At 42.5% G+C, this 16,264-nt stretch overlaps 1 protein-coding gene across 1 annotated transcript in view; it reads right to left on the reverse strand.

Annotated features, from left to right (window-relative positions):
• Positions 1 to 16,264, reverse strand: part of NCKAP1L (NCK associated protein 1 like) — a 341,915-nt gene that overhangs the window by 230,709 nt on the left and 94,942 nt on the right. The window contains exons 18-20 of the mRNA XM_082245566.1: positions 12,254 to 12,373; positions 4,971 to 5,110; positions 1,230 to 1,361 (exon numbers count right to left, since the gene is read on the reverse strand). Of these exons, the coding sequence (XP_082101692.1) occupies positions 1,230 to 1,361; positions 4,971 to 5,110; positions 12,254 to 12,373 (392 nt within the window). The remainder of the gene's footprint in view (positions 1 to 1,229; positions 1,362 to 4,970; positions 5,111 to 12,253; positions 12,374 to 16,264) is intronic.

Raw genomic sequence — 16,264 nt, forward strand, 5'->3', positions numbered from 1 at the left:
GAAACGCTGCTCAAACTCAGTTGCTAAGCGATTGATCTACAAATTGCTGCAAAATTATTCAGTAAATGATTCCATAGAAAAATAGTATCCTTAGATGCTGTAAAACATTTGAAAGGTTAGAATAGTAATGTCAATGGGCAGTTTGTCCCTAAGAGTTTATGTGGAACCCAGTGGACAGGCTCCAATTGTGTTTAGGACCTCAAATTTTGCTAAACTGGGGTTAAACCCTGCCCCCTCCTGATTCTAAGATATGCCCTTAGAGTTCAGTTGTTCAAAATCAGACCTTCAGTGGGCAGTAAAGCCTTGACTTTGAGAGTTGAATGACAGAGGTTGGGTTTAGCACTGTTTTAAAAGGCATAGCTTAATTTTGATTTAGGCAGAAGTCAAAACCCTATATAACACAGCCTAGCCCTAGGATCCAAGAGGGCTCTACTCGGGTGCAACTTATTTGTTTCAAAACAATAATTTTTTTAATGCTATTGTCAAAGTTGTTTCATTCATTGAGTTTTGTCATGCCCATGTGCAAAATTAACTCTGCACAGGTACAGTTGTATGTAATTGTGCTGCTTTCTACTAAATGCAACCACTGCTCTATTTTGTACAATTAATTATTCATGGAATGTTTTCCTATATATGTTGTATTATATTCATTTTCATTAGGCAAAAAGGTGGAGTCTCGCTTTAAAATAAACCTAACAAAATTACAGGCCTAACATAAGTTTCTATTTCCCTGGCCATTATACACATTATTTTTTCCTCATTAAGTCACTGACCTGGAACAGGCAGGCAGCCAGTAAAGTCGGAAAACCTAACCTGCAGGCTTGTTCTGGGTCAGTAAACAATGGAGTCATAGGACGTGCACATCAGCCAAGTAACTAGCAGGTAAACACTGGCAGCATTCATATTTCTGTCATGAAAGATGCACTTTAAAATGTAATAAAAATGATAAGGGCCTACTCTAATAAAAAACATTTTTTTTGGCTGCAAATATTTTAACCATAAAAAAAAAACCTAATGAACTTTAATGGCTAATGCGTGCCTTTGTAATGTCACTGAACTGCTTTGGAAATGAGCACACAAAACTTGGCCAGCATATCCATTTATCGTATACAGTGGGGATAAAACCATCAATCAATATAATAATACGAAAATAGCAGTAAAACAGAACTAACAGCACAGTTTAATTGTAGCATATAACCATACTGCATATTTTCATGTAGAATACATACCGACCAAGTCTTGTCTCTAAGTGGGAGCTTAGGTACTCTGCTGGAGTAACCAAATGATCGAACACCATGATGTTTTTGACATGACTTAGTGCTACTGAGAACTCAGTAAGGGTCAGGTGCAGTTTGTCCATGCTACAAATGAAAAAATATGCAGATATACGTAATGATTGGAATATATGTGATCAACAAAAACTATTAAATATACAGTAATCACACAAAAACGATTTATTTACCATATAAAAAAAAAAACAAAAAAACTAGAATTGTGCTTGGTGAGTTGAGAGAAAGCCTTGCTTTACACATTTAACCCTCTAAGCCAACTTTGAGCACTTCCACTAATCACATCCATTTTTATTCTCATGTCTATTTATATCATTATATTATTGTGTACCTACCTTTGCTGTTTGTGCTTACAAATTTAAAATACGTTTGAATGGAATAAAGTCTGCAATGACTAGGTGAGTAGCTCTTGCTGAACTACACTTCTTGTGCCCGTCATAGAGGGGTCAGAACTTCATATCAACATATGGGTCAATATTGAAGCAAGTATATCAGTATGAAAGCCAGGCAGCCAACATTGAAAGTTCATTATTGGTAGCCTCCATGCTTCCCAAATGATTTAGGTGTACACTCATTCTCTTTTTGGGGCATATGAGGTGTCAAACCCTGCCTCACTTCTTCCAGGTACTAACATGTTTACCAGCACCATAATGTAAAGGATGACAACCTAGTAACATAACTAAGCGCTCCACACTAGATTTAAAATGGCTGTAGACCTCTGACATTAAATATGAACAAAGCATATCCCTCTATAATGTCTCAATCCAGAGCACTAAATTTCATTTGTATCTGCTGCATCATTCCTCTGTGTTTTGCAGAAGCCATTTATGACACGTTTTTCTGACACCAAGAGGTAAAAAGGGGACAGGGAGCTCCAGCACACAGCCTGTGATTAACAACCTCAGTTCTGTTCCTATGTGTTGTGTGAATAGGGTGGAGGGTGTCCCTTCTGCAAAGTGTAACTTCAGCTCCCTGCCCCCTGCTTTCTGAAGCTCAGAAATTCCATAGAAGTTCTGCACTTTCAATGGCTGTACAGAAGAAATGGCTAATGGCTTACTCCAGACTAGATAATCACCCTCATTTGGTAGCCCCAGCACACCAGTCATCAGTCAGAACAGAAGCCCGTGTGGCTAAATATCCACCCCAAACTCACATTGATCACATACATCTGCCACCCATTTCTAGCAACCAAAATGTAAAAGATTTATGTAGCCACTAGTATATGAATAGAATGGTGTAAAATCATCGGATCTGTATCACCATCCTAGTCTGTGAAGCATAAAGTCTAGAAAACTGCAGTGAAGCTGTCTTAAAAGGTTAACAAGTAAGAAAATACAAATCGTAATGTTTTGGGGAGTGATATAGCTGGAAGTATGGCTCATCTAAAAAGTTAAAGTCTCCACCCAAAAGGAGAAGCTGCACTTAGCCGCCCCCCCCCCCTTCTGCCACATTTGGCATCTTTTGGGGTTGAGGGGCAGGTACAGGGGCGTAACTACAGGGGTTGCAGGGGTTGCAATCGCTACCGGGCCCCATGCTCCAGGGGGCCCGGTAGTAAACCAGTGGGTGAACTTCCAGGATCGCAAAGGTCACACTTGCGACCGGACCCTGGCATTGCACCACTGTGGGGAGGCCCCAAGATTGCAGGAAGGGGGCCCACAAGATTGCAGGAAGGGGGCCCACTGCAGAACTTATGAAAGAATCCTGCTGCGGGACCGTAATAAAAGGCCATGCAACGAGTGTAAAGAGCCCCAGGATTAGTGGGAAGAGCCCTGGGCTTGAAGGTAAGGGCCCCGGCCAGGGGTCTGGGGGGCCCTTCATGGTTTCTTGCATCAGGGCCCTGAAGGTTCTAGTTACGCCTCTGGGCAGGTACCTGGTTTTGACAGGTACTCGCTCCCACTTCCAGCTGCTGGAAGTTTAGCCCCCCTCTTTCCCCCACAGCCAGACCAATTAGAGAGCGCAGCGAACTTCGCGCACGCCCATAGGGAACCGGCAGTGAAGCTACTCGGCTTCACTGACCGTTTCCCTTAGTGGAGATGGCGGGCAGCACCCGATAACCATTTGAAGAAATCAGCTTGACAAGTAAGAGTGCTAATATTAAAAGTCAGCAGCTACAGTATTTGTAGCTACTGACTTTGAATTTTTTCTGCAGGAGCCTGGAGCTCCTCTTTAAACTATGAATTTCCTTGGTATTTTTTTTCACTAGTTAATAAACATTTGGGGACAGTTCCCTCTGAAATCCATAAAACCCTTACTGCACTTTTCTGGACTTTACACCCCCTTTACATGATCTTTGGGTGTTTAAAAAAAAAAAGAAAATGTTGTTCATCCTGCTAAACTGCATGTACATTTCTTCTGTGCAAATGCTGGAAATATTGAATGATACTAGGGGATTTTGTTTCCATGTTGGAGGATTTTCAATTATAAGAATAGTGTGAATTTGGAAAGTACCGCAAAATGGGCACTATATGAGTTGACAATCATAGTAAATAAATATTTAATTTCTATCATCAGCTCCATCTAGTTAACATAATGCTGTATTTTCCTATTTCAATCTATTCTTATTCTATTCTTATGATTGAAGCACATTCCACTTGCAGAGAAAATTGCGTAGTAACATTTGATTTTGCATTTCATAGTCTCTCCAGTCTCTCAATATGTGGTAAAGACATTGTTACACTTGTTTATATTATATTTTTAAATTAATTTTCATTTTTTTAAATTAATTTTCAATATACAGTACAAGGTGACTTTGAAACCTGTTTTAGGATATACAGTACAATACCTAATTGTGATATACATAAGAATGCAAAAACCTAGTACAATTTACCTAGGAATGTAGTACATTTGCACAAACTAGAACTAGAAGCTGCCATGTTTTTTAATCTCTAACTGACAAAATAATTACTTGCCTCTATGGCACATGTGTCAAACAAGGACCAGGGCCAAATCCAGCCATCCAGGTCATTTCATGTGGTCCTTGCACCTCTCCTGTAACTGCGGCAAACCCCCTCATTGTTCCCCTCCCCTTGTCTCAGCAGTCAGCAGCAGAGAGGAGGACGGAATTCCTCCACCAGATCCTGAACTTCTCCATGCAGCCATGCTTGTATCTGCCTGTCCCCCCCCCCCCCTCTTCTCTGTCTCAGCCGTCGGCAGCAGAGATGAAGACAGAACTCCTCCTACAGATCCTTCACCTTTCTGTGCAGCCACAGAACCCCCTCCTCTCCACCTCCCCTGGTCTCAGCATTCAGCAAGCCTCGTCTGGGCCTCCTCCTGACCCTGCACTTTCTGCTTTCCAGCTCTGCCCTCAGCTTCTTCCCAGCAGCAGCACAAGGTAAGGGGATGCCCTGTGATGTAAATGAGAGACTGTTGATATCTGATGTAAGAGGTGCGGGGTGCCCTGGACATCTAGTCTTACAGATACAACTGGCCCTTTGAGGGCAATTATAATGCTGATGCGGCCCACAATGAAATAGAGTTTGACGCCCTTGCTTTATGGTAAGACTATTGCACTACACTGTTACATAGGAAAACACTCTACCTGCTATATGAGCAAGCATTTTATGCCTGGTTGCAGGCACTTGCAAACCATTTTTGTTAGGATCACATTAACACTTTACTATGAGTTTTATTTATTGAGATTCTTGTTAAGTAATGTAGTTCCTTGCTTTGGCTTTTACTCACTTAGTGGTCATGCTGCGATTTTTGCGTTGGCTTTCTGCTCCTGGTTTTTCTCTCTCAGGCTCTGTTTTCTTGGGGGGTGGCCTTTTCAGTTTCTTATTCCTGGCTTTGCTGATAGATGCAGCACAGTGCTTTGGAAGCAACTGAAAATGGGATTCATGATATTCAGGTTAAAAGTCAGATCCAACAAAATTGAAAGACAAGTTTTGAACAGATTATGTTAGGATTTCTTCTGGAGTTTGTTTCTGGACCCTAATCTGGAGACCCTCTCTGATAAATTCCTCATTTAGCTTTATGTCAAGTACCAAGTGCCAAATTCTTCATATATGCCTTGTAAAAATCTATCCAGGGATAGATAACAAATAGGAATGATAACAAATATATTAAAGAAAGCAATCTCCTGGAGTTCATGTATCTTATAATCAGGATTAAGAAGGAAGCAAAGACGAAGCTTTTTTATTTATTTAATAATGTTTAGTATATGATGGTAACCCTACCATATAAAATCACACTTTATATTAACCAAAAGGATACATGTTAGAATTACCAAAAGGAAATTAATCATTGTATACATAGTATTTTATTATACAAGCTTATGCAAACCTATACCTATAATCAGTGTTGGTCATGTAATTTAAAAAAAGTAATTAGTTATAGTTACTAGTTACTTCTCCCAAAAAGTGAGTTAGTGACTAGTTACTTTTTTACTGATGTAACTCAATTACCAGGGAAAGTAACTATTGCGTTACTTTATAAAAATAATCAAATATGTCAAATAACTTGTATGCTCCTTGTATGTGTGGTATTTGCTTAGTGGTACCTGCATGGTATTTGCTGAGTGGTACCTGCGTGGTATTTTCTTAGTGGTAACTGCGTGGTACACTGGTACGGTACCTGAGTGGTATTTGCTGAGTGCCACTGGTGGTACCTGAGTGGCATTTGCTGAGTGGTACTGGCTGGCTGCGTGGTACACTGGTACCTGAGTGGTATTTGCTGAGTGGTACCTGCGTCTGCTGCCTGGAGTGTATGGCTGCTGGTAGTGGCTGGTGGTGGTGTGGCACACTGGTGGTGGGGGTCTGAGTCCCGAGTCCTCCTGTCCTGACTGTGACTGTGAGTAACCGTATTTTTTTTGTACCTGTGCTGCTGCTGCAGTGCTGCCTGGCTGGCTGCTGGTGGTGGTGGCTGGCTGCTGCTGGTGGCTGCTGCTGGAGGTGGTGGTGGCTGACTGCTGCTGCTGGTGGTAGTGGTGGCTGGCTGCTGCTGCTGCTGCTGGTGGTGGTGGTGGTGGTGGCTGGCTTCTGCTGGTTGTGGTGGTGGCTGGCTGGGGATGGTGATAGTGGCTGGCTGGGGATGATGGTGGTGGCTGGCTGGGGATGGTGATGGTGGCTGGCTGGGGATGGTGGTGGTGGTGGCTGGCTGAGGATGGTGGTAGTGATGGTGGCTGGCTGGGGATGGTGGTGGTGGCTGGCTGGGGATGGTGGTGGTAGTGGTGGCTGGGGATGGTGGTGGTAGTGGTGGTAGTGGTGGCTTGCTGGGGATAGTGGCTGGCTGGGGATGATGGTGGTGGGGTGGCTGGCTGAGGATGGTGGTAGTGATGGTGGCTGGCTGGGGATGATGATGGTGGTGGTGGCTGGCTGAGGATGGTGGTAGTGATGGTGGCTGGCTGGGGATGATGATGGTGGTGGTGGCTGGCTGAGGATGGTGGTAGTGATGGTGGCTGGCTGGGGATGGTGGTGCTGGCTGGCTGGCTGCTGCTGGGCTTGGCGCGCTGTACTCACTGTCTCACTCATTCCGGAGTCCGCACTTGTCCTCTCTGTTCAGTCACAGTCTTCTCCTCCTCCTCTCTAGTCCTCAGTCATAGAGGAGAGGAGGAATTACAATTACATTACTGACATCTAGTGGCAGTAGATGTAATTGCGGTAACGCCGCCCAAGTAATGGCAACGGCGTTATCGTTAGAGGAAGAGTAATCAGTTAGATTACTCGTTACCCTCTAAAGTAACTGCGTTAAGTAACGTTACTACCATCACTGCCTATAATTTTCTTAATGATCTTCTTTGCTCACATAAATTAAATGATCTGAGTAAAAGGTAACCTCTAAGGTGGTTTTCTCTGAAATACTGCCTGTACCTCGAGCCACACAAGAGAGGCAGAAGGAGATTAGGGAACTTAACAAGTGGCTGAGGAACTGGTGTAGGAAGGAGGGGTTTGGGTTCCTGGAGAACTGGGCTGACTTCTCAGTCAGCTACCGGCTCTTTAGCAAGGATGGGCTGCACCTTAATGGGGACGGTACAGCTCTTTTGGGAAGAAAGATGACCACCAAGTTGGAGGGGCTTTAAAACTAGGAGACGGGGGGGAGCGCCCAGAAGTAGAATCAGTCAGGAGGGAGCAAAGGACTGAAGGCAGTGGTAGGGTCAGCAGCGACACTAGGTCCACAACGTCAATTGGCAGGTCTGTGCGGGAAAACCTCAGACCAAACAGGAATAAACATAACCACCAATCACGCTTAACTTCCGTGAAACTAAGAGGGGTATATGCTAATGCCAGGAGCCTAGCTAATAAAATGGATGAATTGGAAATGTTAGTACATGAGGATGACATAGACCTTGTGGGAATAACAGAGACTTGGTTTGACCCCTCACATGACTGGCTGGCCAATATCCAAGGATATTCGGTGTACCGGAAGGACAGGGTAGGAAAAAGAGGGGGAGGGGTATGTCTCTATGTCAAGAACAACGTAAAAGTGATAGAAAGGAGTGACATTACGGATGGCATGAGCATGGATTTAGAATCTGTGTGGGTTGAACTCCATAGGGAAGGAGAAAAGGGAAAAGTAGTTGTGGGGGTTTGCTATAGGCCACCTAACCAAGGAGAGGAGGTAGAGCTGGAATTTTTAGCACTTTTGGGTAAAGTGGCAAAACTGGGATCAGTCATCATATTAGGGGACTTCAATTATCCCGACATTGACTGGGATGAGGGGACTGCACACTCACAGAAGGCCCGTCTATTCACGGAAACCTTACATGTCACAGTTGGTGGACTCTCCGACTAGAGAAAACGCAGTCCTGGATCTATTGATCACTAATGACCCAGACATAATCTCAGAGGTAGGAGTCCAGGACAACCTGGGCTCTAGCGATCACAGGATGATCACATTTAGTGTAAATAACAATATAACACGGCAAGTAGGGAACATAAGAACTCTAAACTTCAGAAGGGCAAACTTTCCAAAATTGTACTCATTGATGGAAAGGGTAAACTGGGACCAAACCCTGGGATCACTGACCACAGAGGAAAAATGGGAATGCTTTAGGAACATATTAAGCAAATGCATCTTGCAGTGCATTCCTATGGGAAATACATTTAGAAGAGACAAAGCCAAACCTGGCTGGCTAAACCGTAGCGTCAAAAAACTTATTAGGGGAAAAAATTGGCCTTCAAGAAATATAAATCAGAGGGCACAGTATCGGCTTTCGAGCAATACAAGGAGGCAATTAAGAAAAGTAAACAAGAAATCCAGATGGCTAAAATCAACTTTGAGAGACAAATAGCGGAGGATAGTAAAAAAACCCAAAGAAATTCTTTAAATATATCAACAGCAAAAAAACTAGGGCAGAGCATATTGCACACATAATTAACAATGATGGTAGGATGGTTACAGAGGACACTGAAAAAGAAACCGTGCTGAATGCTTTTTTCTCGTCAGTCTTTACACAGGAAAAGGAGGGGTACACTGACCATGACTGTATGGTTAATAGTTATACACAGGACTTGCCACTATGGCTAACAGAGGGTGAAATCAGGGAAAGGCTGGATAAACTTAACACAAACAAATTACCAGGCCCGGATGGCGTACATCAGAGAGTACTCAAGGAACTCAGTAAGGTTATATCTAGACCACTGTTCTTGATCTTTGCTGACAGTATTAGGACAGGAGATGTACCAGGGGATTGGAGGAAGGCTAATGTGATTCCGATATTCAAAAAGGGGCAGAGGCATGTCCCGAGAAATTATAGGCCTGTCAGTTTGACATCAATAATATTTAAACTTCTGGAGGGGATGATAAGGGACTATATCGTAGAGTATGCTAAAGACAACAACATCATCAGCAGTAATCAGCACGGGTTTACAAATGGGCGTTCTTGTCAAATCAATCTCTTAACATTCTACGAGGAGGTGAGCTGTGAGCTTGATAGGGGCAGACCAGTGGATGTGGTGTACTTGGATTTCGCTAAGGCGTTTGATACAGTTCCCCACAAGCGCTTAATTTATAAAATAAGGTCTTCAGGTATCGACAGCAGGGTTTGCTCTTGGATACGAAACTGGCTAAAAGGCCGTGTTCAAAGGGTGGTAATAAACAGCGCTTACTCAGACTGGTCTGAGGTAGTAAGCGGGGTGCCCCAGGGCTCAGTCCTGGGACCAACCTTGTTCAATTTATTCATAAACAGCATTGAGGACGGGATTAGTAGTTCGTTAACAGTTTTTGCAGATGACACAAAATTGGCCAGGGCAATAACTACACAGCATGAAGCAGATATCCTACAGAATGACCTGGACAAAATAACGGAGTGGGCAACAACACTGCAAATGAGGTTTAACGTGGAGAAGTGTAAGGTTTTGCACTTGGGGACTAAAAACATAAAAACACAATACACGTTAGGAGGGGAACCCTTGGGGGAATCAAAAATGGAGAAAGATCTGGGAGTCTTGGTTGATGATAGATTAGGCAACAGCATGCAATGGCTACCAAAGCCAGCAGAATATTAGCATGCATAAAGAAAGGGATGTATTCCAGAGATAAGACTATAATCCTTCCACTTTATAAAACTCTGGTCCGACCGCATCTGGAGTATTCTGTCCAGTTCTGGTCGCCAGTCCTCAGGAGGGATGTGTTGGAGCTGGAGAGAGTCCAGAGAAGGGCAACTAAACTGATTAGGGGGTTGGAGGACCTTAACTATGAAGAGCGGCTGCAATCGCTCGATTTATTCTCCCTGGAGAAGAGACATCTGAGGGGGGACATGATAGCAATTTATAAATATCTTAATGGGGATCTCAGCTTAGAAAAAAACTGTTCATTCGAAGGAATTGCATGAGGACTCGAGGACATACAATGCGATTACAGGAGAAGCGTTTTAACCTCAGGCAACGAGGAGGGTTCTTTACTGTTAGGGCTACAAGATTGTGGAATTCTCTACCACAAGAGGTGGTTTCTGCGGGTAGTATGGTGGCTTTCAAAAGACTCTTAGACTTACATCTCAAGGATCAGGACATTAAGGGCTATGTGAGATGATTACAGCCACACACACCTACACAGGTTGAACTGGATGGACTATTGTCTTTATTCAACCTCACCTACTATGTAACTATGTAACTATGTAACTATGTAACCATGGTATTAATCCTTGTTTGTCTAGGATAGTTATGTGGTCCATATATTGCCATAGGTGCCCGCACACATCCATAATTTTGGGTGTGGCAGCCAAGAGCATGGGCTGTCCGAACCCAATGGTTGACACAAGCCGGGGCTTTCCTCATAATGGAAGTGATGCAGAAATCACATAACTTCTGACATCACAATGCAAATATGGCTGACCTATGGGAGTCCGCAGCATTTAACCATTTGCCGACTGCCTAACGACGATTTACGTTGGCAGTCAGCCCCCCACAGGCAAAGTGACGTAGTACTACGTCGCTAGTCTGCGAGACTTTAGGGAGCGAGCGCACGCCGCTGGAGGCGCACTCCCGCTCCCGCTCGCTCACGGACCCCCCCCCCCCCCCCCCCCGCGCGCGTGTAAGTGGCGGACCCGATGTCCACCGGTCACTCGCGATCGTCGGTTACACCGGGAGAAAGGCAGGCGGCTAATGTAAACAAAGCCGCCTGTCATTCTCCCCTGTGTAACAGCAGAGATCATACGGTCCTGCTATGTAGGCCTGTTGATCTCTGCTGTTACATGAAAAGCCACATCCAATCACAGTTAGAAGCATGCCCCTAGGAACACACTTAACCCCTCCTTCTCAAATAAAGTTAACCCCTTCCCTGCCAGTGTAATTTTTACAGTAACAGTGCATATGTATAGCACTGATTACTGTAGTAATGTCACTGGTACCCCCAAAAGTGTAAAAAATGTCAGTCAAGGGTCCGATCTGTCTGCCGCAATGTCACAGTCCCGCAAAAAAAAATCGCAGATCGCCGCCATTACTCGTTAAAAAAAAAAAACAATAAAAATGACAAAAATCTTTCCCTTAGTAAATGTAATAACTTTTGCGCAAACCATTCAAAATACGCTTATTGCAATTTTTTTACCAAACATATGTAGCAGAAAACAAATTGGCCAAAAATGTTAAAAAAATTTTGATTTTTAGATTTTTTTGGGGGAATTTCATAAAAAAATTTGAAAAATATTGTTATTTTTGCAAAATTGTCGCTCTTTTTTTGTTTATAGTGCATGATCAAAAAATCGCACAGGTGATAAAATATCACCAAAAGAAAGCTCTGTTTGTGGGAAAAAAAGGACGTCAACTTAATTTGGGTACAGCGTGGCACGACCGCGCAATTGTCCGTTAAAGTCACGCAGTGCCGAATCGCAAAATAGGCCCAGGTTTGGAAGGGGGTAAAATCTTCCGGGGCTTAAGTGGTTAAAAATGTAGGAAAAATTACTTACTACTAGTCCTCCTTGATGAAGGGATCATATTAGATTCCAAACTGTTGAGGGTGCAGGGTTCCATTCTTTCCTCTTAGTCTGTATACTTTTTATTTTCCTATGGAATCTTTTGTGTGTTGTTTGCTAATTAGCACCTTTCTGCATGATTATTGTACTGCATACAGAGCCTGCTATTTGTGCCAATTAATTCTATGATACTTTTTGTAATTGTATAGACATACATTATGATCATGAATGGTGTTTTTTTTATATTTCTATTGACAACTTTTGAAGGCTTGGTAAAAAAATTGAACCATGGCCTCCCCGGAGATGTTACAATTTGTCTCAACATCTGTTGCCATCACTTATGCTTGACATGCACATACTTGCTGAGAAAACTATAGATAAAGGCATGTGAAAAAGGAAGTACTCAAGCAGAAAACTATTTAACGCTTAACCCCTCTGTGCTGTCTCTTCTGTCAAGACCTGGGAAATGATAGAACTCGGCAAGCCCCTTCATGAGCAAGTAGCCAATCAAGTATAAGATACAGAAGGCCGACACGTGACACGAATCCTCAAAGGTTTTTAGGCAGCAAAATGCCACCGGCTCCTAATTTGAAATGATCATTGTATTAATGGAAGTTACCTTTTCACTGAGATTACTTTGCTCTGCACAGATGTCAATTATACAGCTGGAGGCGTGCTTGCTGATTTCATCTAGAAAATTGTTACAGAGCCCCAAGCTGCAGTTCTTCAGGTGAGGGTACTGGAAATAAGGCAAAAAAATATCATTATCATTTGTCTTACATGAATTGCCCCATGCAGCTACAAATCTCATATTTAAAGAAGGCTGTCTTCAGTGGCGCAGAAAAGCTGACAATGTATACGGATGGTTTAAAGCAAAATTCCAGGTAAACAGCTACATATACCGTTGAAATAAACACATGGGAGATGGTTTACCAGCCAAAGAAATCATATATTGGTCTATCCAGTTAGGAGATTTTCAAAGCCCTGCTAACTTGTATTGCCAGGTTGCTGACTTGTAGCAGGATTTTGTAGGATCAGCAGTGCTCTGGTGAACTGACCCCTCTTCTTCCCCCGGTTAGCTTTTCCTTGTCAGCACAATTACATGCAGCACATATGACTGGCTCCTAGCAATGCCCCCTCTCCTTCCCAGTCTAAGTGCTGCTGTGCAGAGTATTACAAGAGGCTGATACCAAATTCATATTTGTGCACTAGCTACATTTAGAAATACATTGATTCTATTTTCATGAATACATAACTGCATTAAGTGCTGTTTTTTCTACCTTGAGATCAGCTTTATGATTTTCTATTAAATTCTACTTTAAAGATAATCAGCTTTGGTAATCACCGGTTAGCTAAGGCCTGCTAATACCCATTTACAGTGCCTTGAAAAAGTAATCATACCCCTTGAAATTTTCCACCTTTTGTCATGTTACAACCAAAAAGGTAGATGAGTGTGGAGGTAATTGGCGCTGTCAAATGGATTTACACAATAAATGAATAAGTAAGGGGAGGGATGTAAAATATGTGTATATGTAGTAAGCCAATATTTAACAATTATAATATGTAATAAAGGATACAATGCCCAATAAAATCAATAAATAGATAAGTATGTGAAATATATATATATATATATATATATATATATATATATATATATATATATATATATATATATATATACCAATATAGTGACTTAATAATAAATTAATAAATAAGTGACTCCAACATTTCAAAAATATGATGCATACGTTTCCAATAATAGATATTAATATAAAAATAAATATTAAATAAGTGCAGATAAGTGAAAGTGACCATGTGCATACAAATCGGTCTTATTAAATAGATAGACCATATAAAAGGTGACTAATAAATAATTGATGAATAAATTGGATGGTGAAAAGAATGCATAAGGATTAGCCAAATGCTAAAAAATAGTCAGTAAAGGTGCTATTTATACAACCAAAAAGGTAAATGTATTTTATTGGGATTTTATGTGATGAACCAACACAAAGTGGCACATAATTGTGAAATGGAAAAAAAAATAATAAATGTTTTTTTTGTTTTACAAATAAATATGTGAGAAGTGGGTTATGCATTTGTATTCATCCCCCCCCCCCCCCCGAGAAAATACTTCGTAGAACCACCTTTCACTGCAATTCAATTTGGGAATGTCTCTACCAGCTTTGCACATCTAGAGAGTGTGTAAGGTAAATCAGATTTCCACCACCAAAAGGCCAGTGCAGATTTGTGCGCATGCTCGTGCACATTGCACACGTGCTAATATTTATAAGTGAAAGACCAATGTCACTTCTGCAGTGCCTGTTCATTGCGCAGCAAACACGTGCACGCACATACCAATTAGCACTTGACACCCAGTGACCTATTTAAACTGCTCTAATACTGTGAATGTGTAACGCTCCGGCGTTTGTTTAGTGAACTGGATTTGCAGCTGCAGAATTTCCACTCAGTAGTCGTGTAGAGATGTGTTGAATCACCATATCCAACTCTCCAGACTCATCATTGTGGCCCAGCCTGCCTCAGCATGCAAATATACAGACACTCAGATAAGATGTTCCTGGAGTGATATGTTGTATACGATAGTATAGAGGTGATGTGCTGAAAGGACAGGCGTGAGTAGTGATAGCAATGATAGGCACTCAATAGTAATGTTCAGGAGTGTTAGCAGATGGTGATAGATAGTATGCAGATAGGTTAGCAATCATGTACAAATAACAGGTGGTAGGGGACAGCAGATGAAGTGTACAGGAATTGCTAACTCAGTGCAAAGAAATAGATGGTAGTAGACTCAAGAGCTAGCAATCTATGTAACAGTGCAGATGATAGAAATAGTAATGCATAGATAGCAACAGTCTTTAGTATGCAAGAGTAGATAGTGTAAGTTGATAGGAAGGAATCCCCTGTGGGGTACTTATCACTAGTTGGTTTAGAGAGATGAGGGGTCCGGTAATGAGATAAGGATCAGGTAGCGAGATACAGGATCAGTAGCGAGATACAGGATCAAGTAGCGAGACTCCGGTCTATCCAGATACTGGGAAAATAGCTGGAGGCTTCGGCAGCGTCAGACAAGGCTGTATAACAAGCGGTTTGCACGAACACCTTGTGAGTGAAAGCCGGCGATTGAAATAGCCGCTCAGAGCGGCGCCTAGTGATGACGTCATGCGGCTTAAAGAGATAGGCAGGTATATGCGTTCCACCTAGCTGAAAAGGTGGGACGCAATGCGGAAGAAATGGGCTGGAAGGGTACCGAAGGTACCAGAATCTTACAGTACCCCCCCCTTAAGGCCAGCTCCAGAAGGCCTATAGCACTGGTCTCTCCGGGTATTTGGAGTGGAACCTTCGTATAAGCCTGGGAGCGTGAACGTCAGAAGTATCCAACCAGGTGTCGTCTTGGGGTCCATAGTTTTTCCATCTTATGAGATATTGGAGTTTCCCTCTGTGGATACGAGAATCCAAAATCTCCTTAATCTCAAATTCTTCTCCGCCCTCAACTTGTACTGGAGGTGGAGGCGAGATGGTAGGTCTTATTCCTTGGTTGGGAACATGTGGTTTCAGTAGCGACACGTGAAAGATGGGGTGTATTTTAAGATCTGCCGGTAAGGTGAGTTGAACTGCAGCTCTCCCAATGAGCTTCTCAATTGGGAAAGGTCCTAGAAACAAAGGCCCAAGCTTTTTACTGGGGATCTTTAACCTTAACTTTTTCGTAGATAGCCAAACGAGATCCCCAATAGCATATTGAGGAGAAGGTCTTCTACGGAGGTCGTAGTACCTTTTTTGTTGGCTATGAGCATGTGATATGGTGGTGTTAAGTAAACCCAGAGAGTCTTTTATTTGGGTAAGATAGTCAGAGGCTACTGGGTTACTTGATGGCAGGATGCGTGGTGGAAGAAGTGTGGGATGAAACCCATAGTTTAGGTAGAATTGACTTTGCTTAGTAGTACTGTGGGTTGCGTTATTGTAAGCAAATTCTGCCAGAGGGAGGAGGTCCACCCAATCATCCTGTAGGTATGAGGTGTAGCAACGCAAATATTGTTCAATGCACTGGTTGACTCTTTCAGTTTGTCCATTGGTCTGAGGGTGGTAGGGAGAAGTAAGTTTTCGCTCAATTCGTAGTATATGACATAGAGCTTGCCAAAACTTGGAGATGAACTGTGAACCTCTGTCAGATAAAAGAGTTTTTGGAATTCCATGTAGCTTGAACACATGTTTCACTAGTAATTCCGCTGTTTCCTTAGATGAAGGTAGTCTGCGAATAGAAATGAAATGTGCCATCTTTGTCAGATGGTCCACTGACACTAGAATGGTAGTAAATCCTTTGGAAGGTGGTAATTCTACTATAAAGTCTAAGGACACAACTTCCCATGGAACTTTGGGTATTGGTAGACTGCAAAGTAGACCAGATGGTTTTGTAGTGTCAATTTTGGACCATGCACAGATGTCACATGAGGAAACAAATTTTTGTACAGACGTCTTCATATCAGGCCACCAAAATTGCCTGGTGAGCAAATTGAATGTCTTAGTCATACCCATATGTCCTGCCATAGGTACGTCATGTGATAATTCCAAGATCTTGGTACGCATACCAGGAGGTATGTAAAGTTTGTCGTTAAAG

This window comes from Pelophylax lessonae (assembly GCF_965119305.1).
Source record: "Pelophylax lessonae genome assembly, chromosome: 2".
In the NCBI taxonomy this organism is placed as follows: domain Eukaryota; kingdom Metazoa; phylum Chordata; class Amphibia; order Anura; family Ranidae; genus Pelophylax; species Pelophylax lessonae.